We start from the raw sequence: 15,000 nt of genomic DNA on the forward strand, positions 1-15,000 counted from the left end.
AGGGGGGGGGGGGGGGGGGGGGAGACAACTAACCTGACAAAAATGGACTGAAAACCGACCTGACACATTAGTGACACATCCTGAGTGACATAATAATATAGTGACTGACTTAGTATCCATGACACATCACGTGACACAGTGTGTGTGTGTCAGAGCTAAGTCTCCTTGGATAGAGGCGTGCTATAGATACTATGCAGATGACGTCACTCAGGCCTTTGTTATTGTTTTTGCCATCCGCGTTTGTGAGTTGTTCTCACTAAACTGTATTAACCAGACTATAAAAGTTCATGGTTACACAGAGTTTGTGTGTTGGTCCGTTATACTTCCGGATGGCAATGTTGTGAACTCCTTGGCCAAGCGCATTCTATCTATTGCAGGTGTGAAAAATAGCTGGTGTGTTATTTTGTTTTGTGTGTATTTTTTTTGTTTTTGTCGATATCAAATTATGGTCACGGTTAGTGTGTCATTTTGTGTGTGATTATATGTGTGTGTGTGTGTGTGTGTGCGTGTGTGTATGAGGGGGGCGCACTTTTATTACATCCCAGCAATAACCTCGTCCTCGTCATTTCTAAGAAGTAAATTTTGGTCGTCTGATACCTATATATGCTGTGCTCTTGGCAAAGAAACTCACAACATTGCCATCCGGAAGTATAACGGACCAACTCACAAAACTATGTGTAACTTTGAACGTTTATAGTCTGATTAATACAGTTTAGTGAGAACTACTCATAAACGCGGGTGGCAAAAAACAATAACAAAGACATGAGTGATGCCAACTTCATTCTATCAATAGCTTTTGGACCAAATTTCATCCATAACTTTCTGTCATAGAATTTACGACAGTTAAGCCCCTTATGTATTTACAGTGGTAAATCTAATCATAAAAAATTTGATTTCGTCCTCGATGATCTGAAAAAAGAACAACAAAATCCCCAAAACACGTATTTATAACTTTGCCCAGAAAACCTGTCCTTTAACAATAGGATTCAACAGCCATGACGTCACTTCACTCGTAATGACACATAGGAACTTAGTAACTGGTTCTAAACTATCGGAACAATGGCGGACGTCCTTATGAAACACTTCTCCGACGAGCATAAAAGTGTAATCAGAGGAGAAAAACATTATAAATCTGATCATGTTTTGACTTGTATACATTCTGATCACATAACTTGTGAAAAAAGTTTTAGCCAGCATGAAGAATAAAAGTACCGATTTTCTTGGTTTAGAACCAAGCTGCTCGTTGCTGGGCGGACGTGACGTCAGACTATTGAATTCTATATCGATCGATTAAAAAAAAAACGACTTTCATCCTGGCAAAAATTCTTTGCGAAGTCCCAGGTATGCGAGATTTGTTGGGTTTTTTTGTGTGTGTGTTTTTTTTTTTTTTGTTTTTTTTTTGTTTTTTTTGTGGGGGTTTTTTTGTTTTTTTTGTTTTTTTTCAGGACGAGGATCATTTTAAAAAAATAATTTTAATACGTACCCCCCTACCGTTTTCCACAGCGGTGACTACAATTTCAACTTGACCCCTATCTGGGGTCATCCATTGATCGGCCAATTAATTAGAATACGTGTTTGTCTTAATGCAGTCGCCATAAATAACTCATTACTCTCGGTCCAATAGTCCAGCCGCCTACCGTAAGCATAAATTGGCAAAACGCTTTTTTTTTTTTCTCATTCCATTTTTGGAATAGGAGGTCCGGACCATAGATAATACAGGACTCTCTTAGTAGTCTGTGGTCCGGACAGCTCAGCTGGTCGAGCTCTCGCTCTACAAGCAAAGGGGCCGCGACAACGTGCGGCTATGTGGTCTTGTGGTATGATACTTGCTTTCGGATCGGAAGAGTCCTGGGTTCGAGCCTCGCTCGGTGCATAGTTGAGTCCTCGGAAAAGGCTCTTTACTCACATTCTCTCACCGTACTCAAGTGTAAAATGAGTACCTGGCCGTTGACAGCGTTGTCTCTGTCAGATAAAAAATTGTAATATCGCCTAACAGCTGTCATGTTTCGATATACATGTTACATGGTCCTGTTGGTCAGGGACCCCTTGTAAGTCGCTTTGAGCACATTTAGTGGATATTGCGCTATATAAAAGCTCAATTTTAAAATTTTAGAGAGACAGATCCCTAGTGAAATCGAAATTATTTTTTCACGATCCCCATGCCCACTAAGCAGAGTGTTTGTGTAGGTGTGTCTAATAGATCTGGCGGAAAGGACCTTGCAATAGACTAGCGTCCTATCCAAAGGGTATCGGGCAATTGCTTTTGTTCGGTTAACGTTATAGAAACCAGGATAAACTTCGGTACCAAATGCCCTTTGAGTCCGAAGGACTACTTTTTGGTTTCGGGGCAGAAAAACTCTTGTACTAATTCATAGTCAATAAATGATATGTATAATTTTTTAAATGAGACTGTCAAATGTACTGAGCAAAAATTAATATAATAGCTTAAAAAAAAAGAAGAAAATTAGATACTAACACCGTACGTTCTTCAGTTGAAAACCAATTAAAACCAGTACATTACAGCAGTTACTGTTTTTTTGTTTTTTTTTTTTTTTTTTTTTGTTTTTAAGTTTTATTTCGCATTTTATTTTACTTGTTTTCCACGTTAATTTGTGTATTGTTGTGCTGACGAAGGGTTTGTACCCGAAACGTCCAATGTCTGTATTGTTCCCATACGAAGCCTCTTCCATTTTCACTCTTTCGTTAGTATTATCACGATCACAGGCCTCAGGCAGCCCCTACCGTCGTTTTCCACGAGAGGGAATAGAAGCTGACCGTAGCCATCGTTAAGTTATAGCCCGACACTGACCTAAAGATGACGTCAAAAGACAAGTCTTTGGCCACAAAAGAAAACAAATCGTGAGTTGTATTCAATAGTTCAACCAATGAAATCACTTGTTTCCTTGAGCTCTACTAACGACAACTCACTAGACGGCGCAAAAACCTAGAAAATGACGTCAAACTGTAAGTCCTAGTGGGTTCTAGTGTCAGGCTATAAGTTAACGATGGCTTCGAGCGGACCCGGTGACTAGCTTTTAATTAAGACCGTACGCCCATGCATAAATACTGTGTGTGGCAGTTTGAATTTTCTCTTTCAAAACAATCTGAACAATTCATGTTCACTTTTGAAGGTTGTGCAAAATCGATATAGATAGTATGCAGATGACGCATAGCCTTGTTATTGTTTGCATCCCGTTTGAGTTGTTTCCTAAACTGTATTACCAGACTATAAAATTCATGGTTACACAGATTTTGTTTGCGTTAACTTCCCGGATGGCAATGTTGTGAACTCCTTGGCCAAGCGCATTCTATCTATAGATAATGTAGCGATATATGTGACCTTTCGCCTCAAAATGGTATTAAGTCGGGTTGGTTCAGATGTTGAAAATGCAATCTATAGCCAGACATATCAGACTTGTGTTGAGTTTGTATGATTTATCGAGGAGAATGGACACCATATTTTAGTGTGCGAATGCCAACAATTTATTTTTTTGACCAGTTTAAAATTAAATTCAGCTTTTCAGCATCTGGTTCGTTCCGACATAATACCGTTTTGAGACGATGGGTCACATATAGTAACAACAATTGTAGTAGTAGCTAGTCAGCCATTTTGGTGCTTTCTTGAAGAACCTTCATAAAATACTCACACATAACCTGCACCAATTTGTATAGGGCGGTCTTTCTTTTTCTTTTTCTTTTTCTTTTTCTTTTCTTTCCCTCCTCCCCCCCTCTCTCTCTCTCTCTCTCTCTCTCTCTCTCTCTCTCTCTCTCTCTCTCTCTCTCTCTCTCTCTCTTTCTTTCTTTCTTTATTTTGTGTATGAAACAGGGGTAGACAAAACATAAAGGTAAGGAAAAAAAAAGAACTCCCTTCCAAGATATATCAGAGACAGTAACGATGAAGATTTCTTTTAAAAACATCTTAAAACACTGTAGAATTATATTGCTTTGTTTCATATTGCATGTTTGAGTGGTAGTTGCTGTACAAAACATTTCCTTTTTGGGATGCAATAAAGTACCATTATTATTATTATTATTATTAATTATTATTATTATTATTATTATTATTATTATTATTATTATTATTTTTATTATTATTATTATTATTATTATTATTATTATTACTATTATTATCATTATTATTATTATTATTATTATTTATTATTATTATTATTATTATTATTATTATCATCATCATCATCATCATTATTGTATGTTTGAGTGAAAGTAGCCACGTTACTGTTAAGCGCTTTGAGCGTGTTGATATACGGGTTAAGGCGCTATATAAAAACCATGTATCATTATTATTAAGGTAAAATCATCCCAAAACAATTCTCATCCCAAACCTGGACTTCTAAAAATTGGAAAACTATTTTGGGCTTTGATAACTGAGAACGTGTTTCAATGCCCAAAACAGATCACCATTGTTTTCCAACTGACTTCGTATGATCGGAACAAACTTTAAGGACTATAGAACAACTCACCTCCATTAGCTTGACGCATCCAAGGGTAGACTTGCATGTTGGATGAGGGCATACCCGTGACACAGCCTGGATTGTGGATAGCTGGATTGAATCCATTGGGTGACACGCTTGGATCAGGCATGGCTTGTTGTGGATAATAGTATGGATTCATGTGTGGAGAACTGCAGATATCATTGGCCATGGCGCTCTTGCAGTCCATGGGTCTGGAGTCGTAGTAGAGGTCAGGGCTGCAGTTGGTTATAGTTGGGGGTGGATAGGGGGAGTATTGGTGAGCCATCGGAGGTGTGATGGATGTCAAGGGGGGTGGGGGTTGCTGTTGTTGTTGTGGATGGTGAGAAAGTTGCTGTTGTTGTTGTTGTTGCTGCTGCTGTTGCTGCTGTTGTTGAAGTTGGAGTTGGATTTGAAGCTGGTTTTCATTTGGAGTTTGGTGTTGCGCTTGGACGTGCTGTTGGATTTGAGAGGATTGGGATAGCTGTTGTTGATGTTGGTTGTTATGATTGAGATGTTGTTGATGTTGATGTTGCTGATGATGTTGCTGTTGTTGCTGTTGTTGTTCTGAGTCTGAATCATGATGGATTTGAGATTGGGGATGATGTTGTTGTTGCTGTTTTTGTTGTTGTTGTTGTTGTTGAGCTCGTAAGTTTTGTGAGATGTTGGCATTTGAGATCGTGTTCTGGGAGTGAGGGAGGTGCTGGGAGGAAGGATGGGTAGCGTTTATTTGTTGCTGCTGTTGTTGCTGCTGCTGATGTGCATGATGAGGATGTTGATGTTGTTGCTGTTGGTGTTCATGTTGCTGTTGATGATGATGGTGATGGTGTTCTAAATGTTTTATACTAACGTTCACATTCACTTCCGGGGTGTGCGTCGTCCTGCCTTCAACTCGCGTATCATATGCATATCTCATATAAGGTGGGTTCCCGTAGGGTTCATAGCACATCCCGTGTAGAGCTGGATTGTGCCCGTGAGGCATTGCTCCTGCAACAGGACCCATCCCAGAACCGGCTAGAGGATTGTAAAGGTTGTCGTATTTCGACGACTGTTCTGAATATATTGAAGAGGGGTCCATGCCAAGCGGTCCCCCGCCACCACCTTCGTCGTCACCGGATATCCCTCCGCTGCCGGAACTGGAACCTCCTCCTCCTCCACCACCCCCTCCACCGCCACAACCACCCCTAGATACAGCAGCACCTATGACCACCCCATCCCCTACAATAACTCCTTGTGAAAGACCTCCTCCAACACCTCCTCCTCCTCCACCTCCTCCTCCTCCACTAACCCCGTTGATGCAGTGACCATGATGCCCAGCAGGGCTTGTCATGTCATGCGGGGAAATATTTCCCGGGTGTGGAATGATATTGGGGTAGTAAGAACTCATCTTCATCTCCAGCCTATCCGCGTAGTGATATTGGCTGGGATGGGGAATTTCCGGACAAGCCGTTTTGGAAGAGTTTTATTATTTTGTTATTTCTCACTTCTTGTTTTTGATCAGCAACGTCTTCGGATTTCAGACACAATTTTTTTTTCTCAGAAATTTTGGATTCCTGTGATCTTAAACTCGAATATGATTATATATATATTTTTTCTTAATCCACGGAGGTAATTTGAAGAGGGATTTGAAGAAAAGCACACCGACTACATTAGAAAAATGTTCATGTACTTTATCTAGTTTCGTTTGTCTTCGATTGATTGACTCTATGACTTCTCATCTGGAAAATAAAGACGGGAAACAAAACAAAATTAATTTAAACATTTATAAGTTAATAAGTTTGATATGTAATGACCCCAGATTATTAAACAAATAAATGAATTAATAGATAAATAAAATAATTAAATAAATAGATAAAAAATAAATTAATAACAAATAAATAAATAAATAAGTTAATGAATAGATAAATAAATTTTAAAAAAATTTTAATTAATTAATTTTTTTTTTTATTTTTTATTATTTTTTTACTTTGAATTTTATATGGTCTTGACTTTGGGGTCGTGTTGTCTTTTAGCGCGCACTTCTGGTCATATTGGAGCGAGATTTTGTTGGCGGTCAATTGTATTTTTTCAAGTCACTAAAAATTTAATGGTGTTATAGATACTATAATAATAATATATATTAAAATTTATAAAATATTATAATAATAAATAATTTCAAAACAAGATACAACCTCCACACCTCAGCATTTAGAAACACTAACAAAAAAAAAACATCCACAAAACTCAGCGAACGTATTTGGAAATTAAAAGACAACAAACTAGACCACAACATTTCATGGAAAATTTTATCTAAAGCAACAGGATACACACCAACATCAAAACAATGTAGCTTATGCGTGGAAGAGAAATATACTATAATCAAACAGCCTCATGAAGCCACACTCAACACGAAAAATGAGATGTATGATACGTGTCCACATCGCCGGAAGTTCTTGTTAATCAACTATAAACCAGAACCACTTCAACAAACAACAACAGACAACTCATGTAACACACAGTCCTGACGATGGCTAATTGGGCCTGAAACATATTGTAACTGTCAAACTGTGTAATAAAAAATAAAATTCGTCCTATCTACAATGTCGAATCACTTTCGTCCTATTGTATCAAACACGATTCATACATATCTATCTTATCAAACATCTATTCTATCTATCTATCTATCTATCTATCTATCTATCTCTATCTATCTATCTATCATCTATCTATCTATTATCTATCTATCTATCATCTATCTATCTAATCTATCTATCTCTCTATCTATCTATCTCTTATTATCTATCTATCTATCTATCTATCTAACTATCTATTATCTATTTATCTATCTATCTATCTGACTATCTATATATCTATCTATCTGTCTATCTATCTATCTATCTATCTATCTATATATCTATCTATCTATCTATCTATATATCTAAATATCTATCTATCTATCTATTCAACTATCTATGTCTATCTTTCTACATATCCATCTACCTGTTTTTCTACCTATCTATCTGTCTATATAACTAAACATCTATCTCTATCTATCCAACTACATATCTATCTATCCCTATTTCTCTATCTATCGGAATCTGTCTATGTCTGACTGTCTGTATTTCTATGTATCATCGACCCCCCCCCCCCCCCCCCCCTACCCCCTCCTCACTACTGTAATTGTATCAACCAAAACACTGACTGTTCTAATCTATCCACCCCCCCCCCCTCCCCTACAACCTCCCCCCCCCCCAACTCTCCCCCTCCCATACACCCCCCCCCACCCTACATCCCCTCCCCTCCCCTACACCGACCCTTCAGCCTCCCCCAACCCCCTCCCCACACTGTTTCTACATATTATGTACTATCTTGGTTCTATTTCCGTCCTAGTCCAATGATGACCTAGTGCAGAGAGATTAGCAGCCGAACACGTAATCCAGGGGAGGAATTAAACCTTTTGATCCATGACCCTGACACAGACAGAGTAAAAAATGAGTGGCTAGCGGTGATGGCTCGCCTTCCAGACTATAGTCACAATTCTGTCTGGCCTTTTCTGCTCCCTTCATTTATCATTGGGGGGGTCCCGATAGCTCAGTTGGTAGAGCACTCGCTTTTCATGCAAATGGACCGAGATCGATTCCGGGCGCAGTTGAATTTTTTTCTTTTTTTTTTAAAATGTCTTACCTCCCTGTCATTGCAACAGAGATGGGGTAGCTGGTTCTGTTAGATCTGGAGGAAAGTACTCAATAGCGTCCTATCCAAAAGGATAGCAAGCACCAATTGATAATGTCCTCCGTCGAGCGCTATAAAAACCGGGATTAGCTCCGGCCCCACAGGCTAGATGACTCCAACGGAGCAATCAGAGTAGTCTAAGATAATATTAATTTTATCTTCTGTCACAAAAAAAAAAAAAAAAGAAAAAGAAAAAGAAAGAAAAAAAATTCGAGTCGTCACAGATTCATAAAATGTGTCCAAGCATCTCAAAACGTTTTTATTATGTGACTTTGATTAAAATGTCCACAAAGCGGCATAATATTATTATCTTTCTATTTTTTTATTACTTCCCTTACTTCAGGAATTCTTAAAAACAAAGTCTGTATCATCATGAGAGACTATAGATAGTATGCAGATGACGTCACTCAGGCCTTTGTTATTGGTTTTGCCATCCGCGTTTGTGAGTTGTTCTCACAAAACTGTATTAACCTGACTATAAAACTTCATGGTTACACAGAGTTTGTGTGTTGGTCCGTTATACTTCCGGATGGCAATGTTGTGAACTCCTTGGCCACGCGCATTCTATCTGTAGATGGTATGCGCTTGGCTAAGAAGCTCATAACATTGCCATCCGGAAGTAGAACGGATCAACACACAAAACTGTGTGTATCCATTGACGTTTATAGTCGGGTTAATACAGTTCAGTGAGCATTACTCATAAACGCGGATGGCAAAAAAACAATAACAAAGACCTGATTGACGTCATCTTCGAACTATCTATAAAATTTATTGTACGGCTTTATGGTCTTGTGGGGGACAGCGTGGCTCAGCGGTACGGTCTTTGCTTCGAACTCCAAAGGTACCGAGTTCGATCAGCCACTGCGCCGTGTGGCCTTGAGCAAGTCACCTCGCCCTCGCTCACTTTGCGGCGCTGCACTGCGGCGGGTGCCTGGGTTATTCCAGTCTTCCCTTGGAATAGACCCTAAAGATAAATTTCCCCATGGGAATGAATAAAGGAAATTTTAATTAATTTTTTTTTTTAATGTCATTCACCTTCGGATCAGTTGGTCTTGAGTTCAAAACCCCCTCTGAGAAGCGCAAAATTGAGTCCTTGGATAAGGCATATTCACAAGATATGTATTCACAATTTCTCACCGTACTCAGGTGTAAAATGAGTACCTATCCGTTAACAGTATTGTCTCAGTCGAAAAAAATGATCAGCATATTCCCTACCAAGCGTCATCTCTCGTCCTACATGTTGTTACGTGTTGCTGTTGGCTTGGAACCCCGTATAAAGCGCTTTGAGTGCGTTTAGTGGATATTGCGCGATATAACTGCTCGGAGGTTTATTTTTTCATGATATTCATAACAACGATATTGATGAAAGTAAAAATTTAAAATTGAACTTTTATATAGCGCAATATCCACTAAACGTGGTCAAAGCGCTTTACAAGGGGTCCCTGACCAACAGCAACATTTAGCATTTAGGACGGTACATGACCCCTGTTAGGCGATATTACAAAAAAAATTTCGGACAGAGACAACGCTGTTAACGCTCAGGTACTCATTTTACACCTGAGCACGGTGAGAGAATGCGAGTAAAGAGCCTTCTCCAAGGACTCAACTATTCATCGAGCGAGGCTCGAACCCAGGACCTTCCGATGAGAAAGAGAGTGTCATACGACTCGACCACATAACTAAAGTAACTGTAGGCGTCACTCTAAATGGCTGTCTTTGTTTTTTTTTTATTTATTGAATGAATGCGTGTGACGTCACTCAATTGTTTGTTGTCATTTTCAGACAGCCAAAGAGGTGGTCGTATTCGAAAAAAAAAAATAAAATAAAATAAAAAAGCAAGAAAAAGAAAAAGAAAAAATCCTTCAGAACCATTCATTAGGCCCACGGAGCCGGATAGTATCCCGGTTTCTATAGCGTAATACGGACTTTAGCAAATGCTCGTTACCTTTTGGATAGGACACTAAGTCTATCCCAAAGATTTAACGGATCGCAGCTACCCAAGCACTCCCAACTGAGGTATGGGAACGGCCACAACTCTCCGAAATAAAATTTTACACTCGTTGAGCGTTGTCTGTTTTAGATAACTTTGTTCTTGAGTGTGTTTTTTGTTTTGTTGTTTGTTTGTTTGTTTTTTAGTTTTGTTGTTTGTTTGTTTTTTTTTTGTTTTTTTTTTTGCTTTTTGCTTCGTAAGGTACTGAGTCCTGAGACTTTATATAGCGCAATATCCGCCAAATGTGCTCAATGCGGTTTACAACGAGTCTCTAACCAACAGCAACACGACTTATAATGTAACACGAGACACGAAGCTTATACGGTGATATTAAAATTTTATTCGCTATTGACAGCCGGCTGAGAATATAAGTAAAAACCAAAAAACAAACAAACAAACAAACAAACAAACAAACAAAACAGACATTTGACCTTTTCTATAGAGCGACATCCACTTAACATGCTCAGCGCGCTTTTACAAAAGGGTCTCTGGCCAACATACGGAGCTCCTTGGCTGGGAGGGAAACAGTCGAATGTATAGTTATAGTTTTGGGAGATGATATTTTTTTCCTTGTAAATTATCTCTCTGTTATGTATTGTATTATGTTTAGTTTACAAATTATATTATATAATTGGTAAAGATTTGAGTGTATTCCTCTTAGTTGGGACCTGTGCTTGTGTCTGGATGAGACTTTTAGGCGATCTCAAACTAAGTACTTTGACGGTGTGCTCTTGGAATCTACATTCTGATCCCTATTTGTTCCTAGTTCCCCTATGTCTTTACTGTTTCTTGGGTGCTTTAATTGTAATTCTATAACTCTTTAATATCCCATTTTCTTCCTTTTTACTGGCGCTGATATAACCTAAATGTGTTGCAAGCGCCGTAAAACCCTTAAAAACAACAAAACAAACAAAAACGAGACATGACAAGGACGCCTGTTAGGCGATACTACATAATTTTATGACAGAGACAACGCTGGAAACGGTCAGGTACTCATTTTACACCTAAGTACGGTAAGAGAATGTGAGTAAAGAGCCTTTACGAATGAATCAACTATGCGCCGAGCGAGGCTCGAACTCAGGACCTTCCGATCCGAAAGCGAGTGTCATACCACAAGACCACGACATAACCGTAAAGATCCTTTTACAAGAACTCAACTTTGTGCCGCTCAGAGCGGCGGGTTTCGAACCCGGGATCTACCGGTCGGAAGGCGATAGTTATACCACAAGACTACAAAGCTGGAATGCGGCATTTACAAAACATCTTCGGACAATGATTCTCTCGAATATATCAAGTAAGCAGCTTTGGTTACACATATTGATGCTATGCCTTTAGGTAAAATACTCACAGCATCCTCCTGCCGGATATTACGTACCGACAAACAAAAACTTTAAAGTTAATACGTTTATCGTCGGATTGATATCATGTAGTGAGAGCTAATCACAAAATGGCAGTCAAACTATAATAACAATGAGCAGAGAGACGTTAATTTCTTTCCTTCTATATTTGAGTGTTGTTTAAAAACGTTTGAATGAAAGGGGGGGGGGAGGAAAGAGATTTAGAGAAGGGAGTAGAAAGAAAGAGAGAGAGAGAGAGAGAGAGAGAGAGAAAGAGAGGGGGAGAGAAGAGATAGAGAGAGAGAGAGAGTGAGACAGAGAGGGGGAGAGAGAGGGGGCAGAGAAGAGATAGAGGAGAGAGAGAGAGAGAGAGGAGAGGAAGAAAGAGAGTGAGAGAGAGAGAGAGAGAGAGAGAGAGAGAGGGGGGGGGGAGAGAAGAGATAAAGGAGAGAGAGTGAGACAGAGAGAGAGAGAGGAGAGAGGAGGGAGAGAAGAGAGGAGAGAGGAGAGAGAGAGAGAGGAGAGAGAGAGAGAGAGAGAGGAGAAGAGAGAGAGAGAGAGGGAGAGAGAGAGAGGAGGAGAGAGAGAGAGAGAGAGAGAGAGAAGAGAGAAGAGAGAGAGTGAGAGAAAGAGAGAGAGATTATTTATAATGAATTTAATTTTTTTAAATTGAGCTTTTATATAGCGCAATATCCACTAAATGTGCCCAAAGAGGGTTGGCTTGGACAAGGAAAAAAATATGCCAGACCTGCATATATATACATGTCGGTTTTGATGCTAAAATGTGACTTTATGGTAAAAAAAAAAAAAGGATGATCTTGAGTTATGTTCATAATATGTTGTGTTGAGTAGAATCAATGTAATTTCTTAAAGTGGCAAAATAATAAATGTAACATTTCTTGTTATTTTTAACTCTTAAAAACATTGTTTGTTTTGTTTTTTGGGGTTTTTTTTTTTTTGGTTTGTTTATTTATTTATTTATTTTTTTCCCATCTGGTTCAACTAAACATTATATCTAGCGCTCATATTACATGAGATTTTAGCGCTATACATATTAAGTGTGCTGTATTATTATTATTATTATTATTATATTATTATTATTATTATTATTATTATTATTATTATTATTATTATTATTATTATTATTATTATTATTATTATATTATTATTATTAATATTATTATTATTATTATTATTATTATTATTATATTAGTAGTAGTAGTAGTAGTAGTAGTAGTAGTAGTAGTAGTAGTAGTAGTAGTAGTAGTAGTAGTAGTAGTAGTAGTAGTAATAGTAGTAATAGTAGTATAGTAGTTAGTAGTAGTAGTAGTAGTAGTAGTAGTAGTAGTAGTAGTAGTAGTAGTAGTAGTAGTAGTAGTAGTAGTAGTAGTAGAAGTAGTAGTAGTAGTATTGTTATTATTATTATTATTATTATTATTATTATTATTATTATTATTATTATTATTATTATTATTATTATTATTATCATTATTATTGTTATTATTATTATTATTTCTTTAAAGCAATGCGTCACATATTAATGGTATGATATTCCATACAATTTTACCATTCTCCATTCTTTGATTTTCACAGACAATATAATATTATAAGAACAAGGCGTTATATATTGTAACAACTTCCAAAAAGAACAATGCACCGATCACGAAACGTTTCGGGCTCCAAACCCTTGTTAAGCCAATAAAAAAAAAATAAAAAACCTAATAAAAACATTGTATAATTTCGTTGTTTTTTTGTTATAATATGCCGAGTGGGTTTTGAATCCGAAACGTTCCGTGTTCTTTTGTATTTTTATTCGTGTTCGAAGTTGTTATTTTAATTTTTGTTCATTGCTTTTGGTTAAAGATGGATGATTGTCTCACTCAATCCGAGAGATTTTTCCTACTTTTCAAAATTGGGAGAAAAAAAAATGTATCAGAAATGAGCATGTACATAAATAGTTTTATTCAACTATCATTAACATGTAAAAACTATAAACATTAACTTTGATACTACACCTATAATTTGTCTCATAAAAATGTAATAAATAGGCATGGGGTAAAAGTAACCCGGATAAACTATATAGTCGGTGTTAATTTTGAGTGAGTTAAAATATTAATTGATTAACTATTGTGTTTATTCAATGTGAAAGAGGAATCAAATGTGGATTTTAAAAAAAAATTAACAATAATGAATGAATGAGTTAAAAAGCAGATTTAAAACATAAAAAAAGAAGCAGTAATCAAAGAAAATGATTAATATTAATATAATGATAAATGAAAAAAAGAAACAATTATTAAATGACAAACATATTTTTTTTAAGTAAAAGAAAGTAAAATGCATATATAGACCTACAAAAAACACCATTGATAAAATGATATATAATTAATTATATTAAAAAAGTAAATAACAGATAAACAGATAAATTGCTAAACTGATAAATGAATTAATGAATAAATAATTAAATAATCAAATACAAAACTAAAAGAATAACTATCTTAATAGATAAATAGATTAATAATAAATTAATATATAAATAGATAAATGAATATGAAAATAAATAAAATAAAATACATAAATAAATAAGATATAAATGAATAAATAATGAAGAAATAGATATTCATTTGATTAAAATTAATATAATGTAAAAAAAAATATAATATAAAAACAGAAAAACCAAATGATAAATAAAATCATAGAAATAAATATTAAAAAATAGATAAATAAATAATTTTTAAAAAAAAAATATATATATAAGCAGATAAATAAATAAATAGAAAAAAATAAATAAATAAGATATAAATGGAGGAATAATTAAGAAATAGATATTAAATTGATAAATTTTTAATAAATTGGAGAAAAAATAATAAACAGAAAAACGAAATGATAGATATATAAATAAATAAATATATAAATAGATTTAAAAAAATAAATCTAATAATTCATAAATTATTTTCATTAAAGCGAAAATAAATAGATAATTAAATAAACAATAAATGACAAACATATTATAAATTAATGCATTAAAAAAAAAGTAAATAATAATGAAATGACTGAATAAATGAATAAACAGATAAATAAATCTATGAATAGATAAAGAACTAACCAATAGACGAAATTAATAAATAAAACAATAAAACAATAAATAAGCAGATAAATAAATAAATAGATAAATAAATAGATAAAAGATAGATGAACAATATAAATTATTGAATTAATCAATTAATCAATTAATTAATTATTAGATTATGTTTTAGTAGTGATAAAGAGGAAATAAATAATCTTATACCGTAATAGGTTTTACTTCGACATCTTTTCCTACAACGAAATTTAAAAAAACAACAAAACAAACCCACATAACCTTGAAGATTATTGAACCGATTAATTACTAGAGCCTTTATATAGCGCAATATCCACTAAATGTGCTCAATCAAAGCCCTTTAAGCCAGTTTACAGTTTTAGTTTTATGCCATAAACCATATATATATAACCATAT

The 15,000-nt window shown here is 35.7% G+C and overlaps 1 protein-coding gene across 3 annotated transcripts in view; it reads right to left on the bottom strand.

Moving 5' to 3' along the window:
* The window catches only part of LOC144958366 (uncharacterized), a 73,560-nt gene that overhangs the window by 52,131 nt on the left and 6,429 nt on the right, over window positions 1–15,000 (bottom strand). For all 3 annotated transcript variants that reach the window (XM_078890329.1, XM_078890327.1, XM_078890328.1), the window contains exon 3: window positions 4,482–6,187. In XM_078890329.1, coding sequence (XP_078746455.1) covers window positions 4,482–5,862 — 1,381 coding nt within the window. In that variant the 5' untranslated portion in view covers window positions 5,863–6,187. The remainder of the gene's footprint in view (window positions 1–4,481; window positions 6,188–15,000) is intronic.

The sequence above is a fragment of the Berghia stephanieae genome, chromosome 12, assembly GCF_034508935.2.
Source record: "Berghia stephanieae isolate SIO BIC M18660-M18661 chromosome 12, UCSD_Bste_1.3, whole genome shotgun sequence".
NCBI classification, from domain to species: Eukaryota; Metazoa; Mollusca; class Gastropoda; order Nudibranchia; family Aeolidiidae; genus Berghia; species Berghia stephanieae.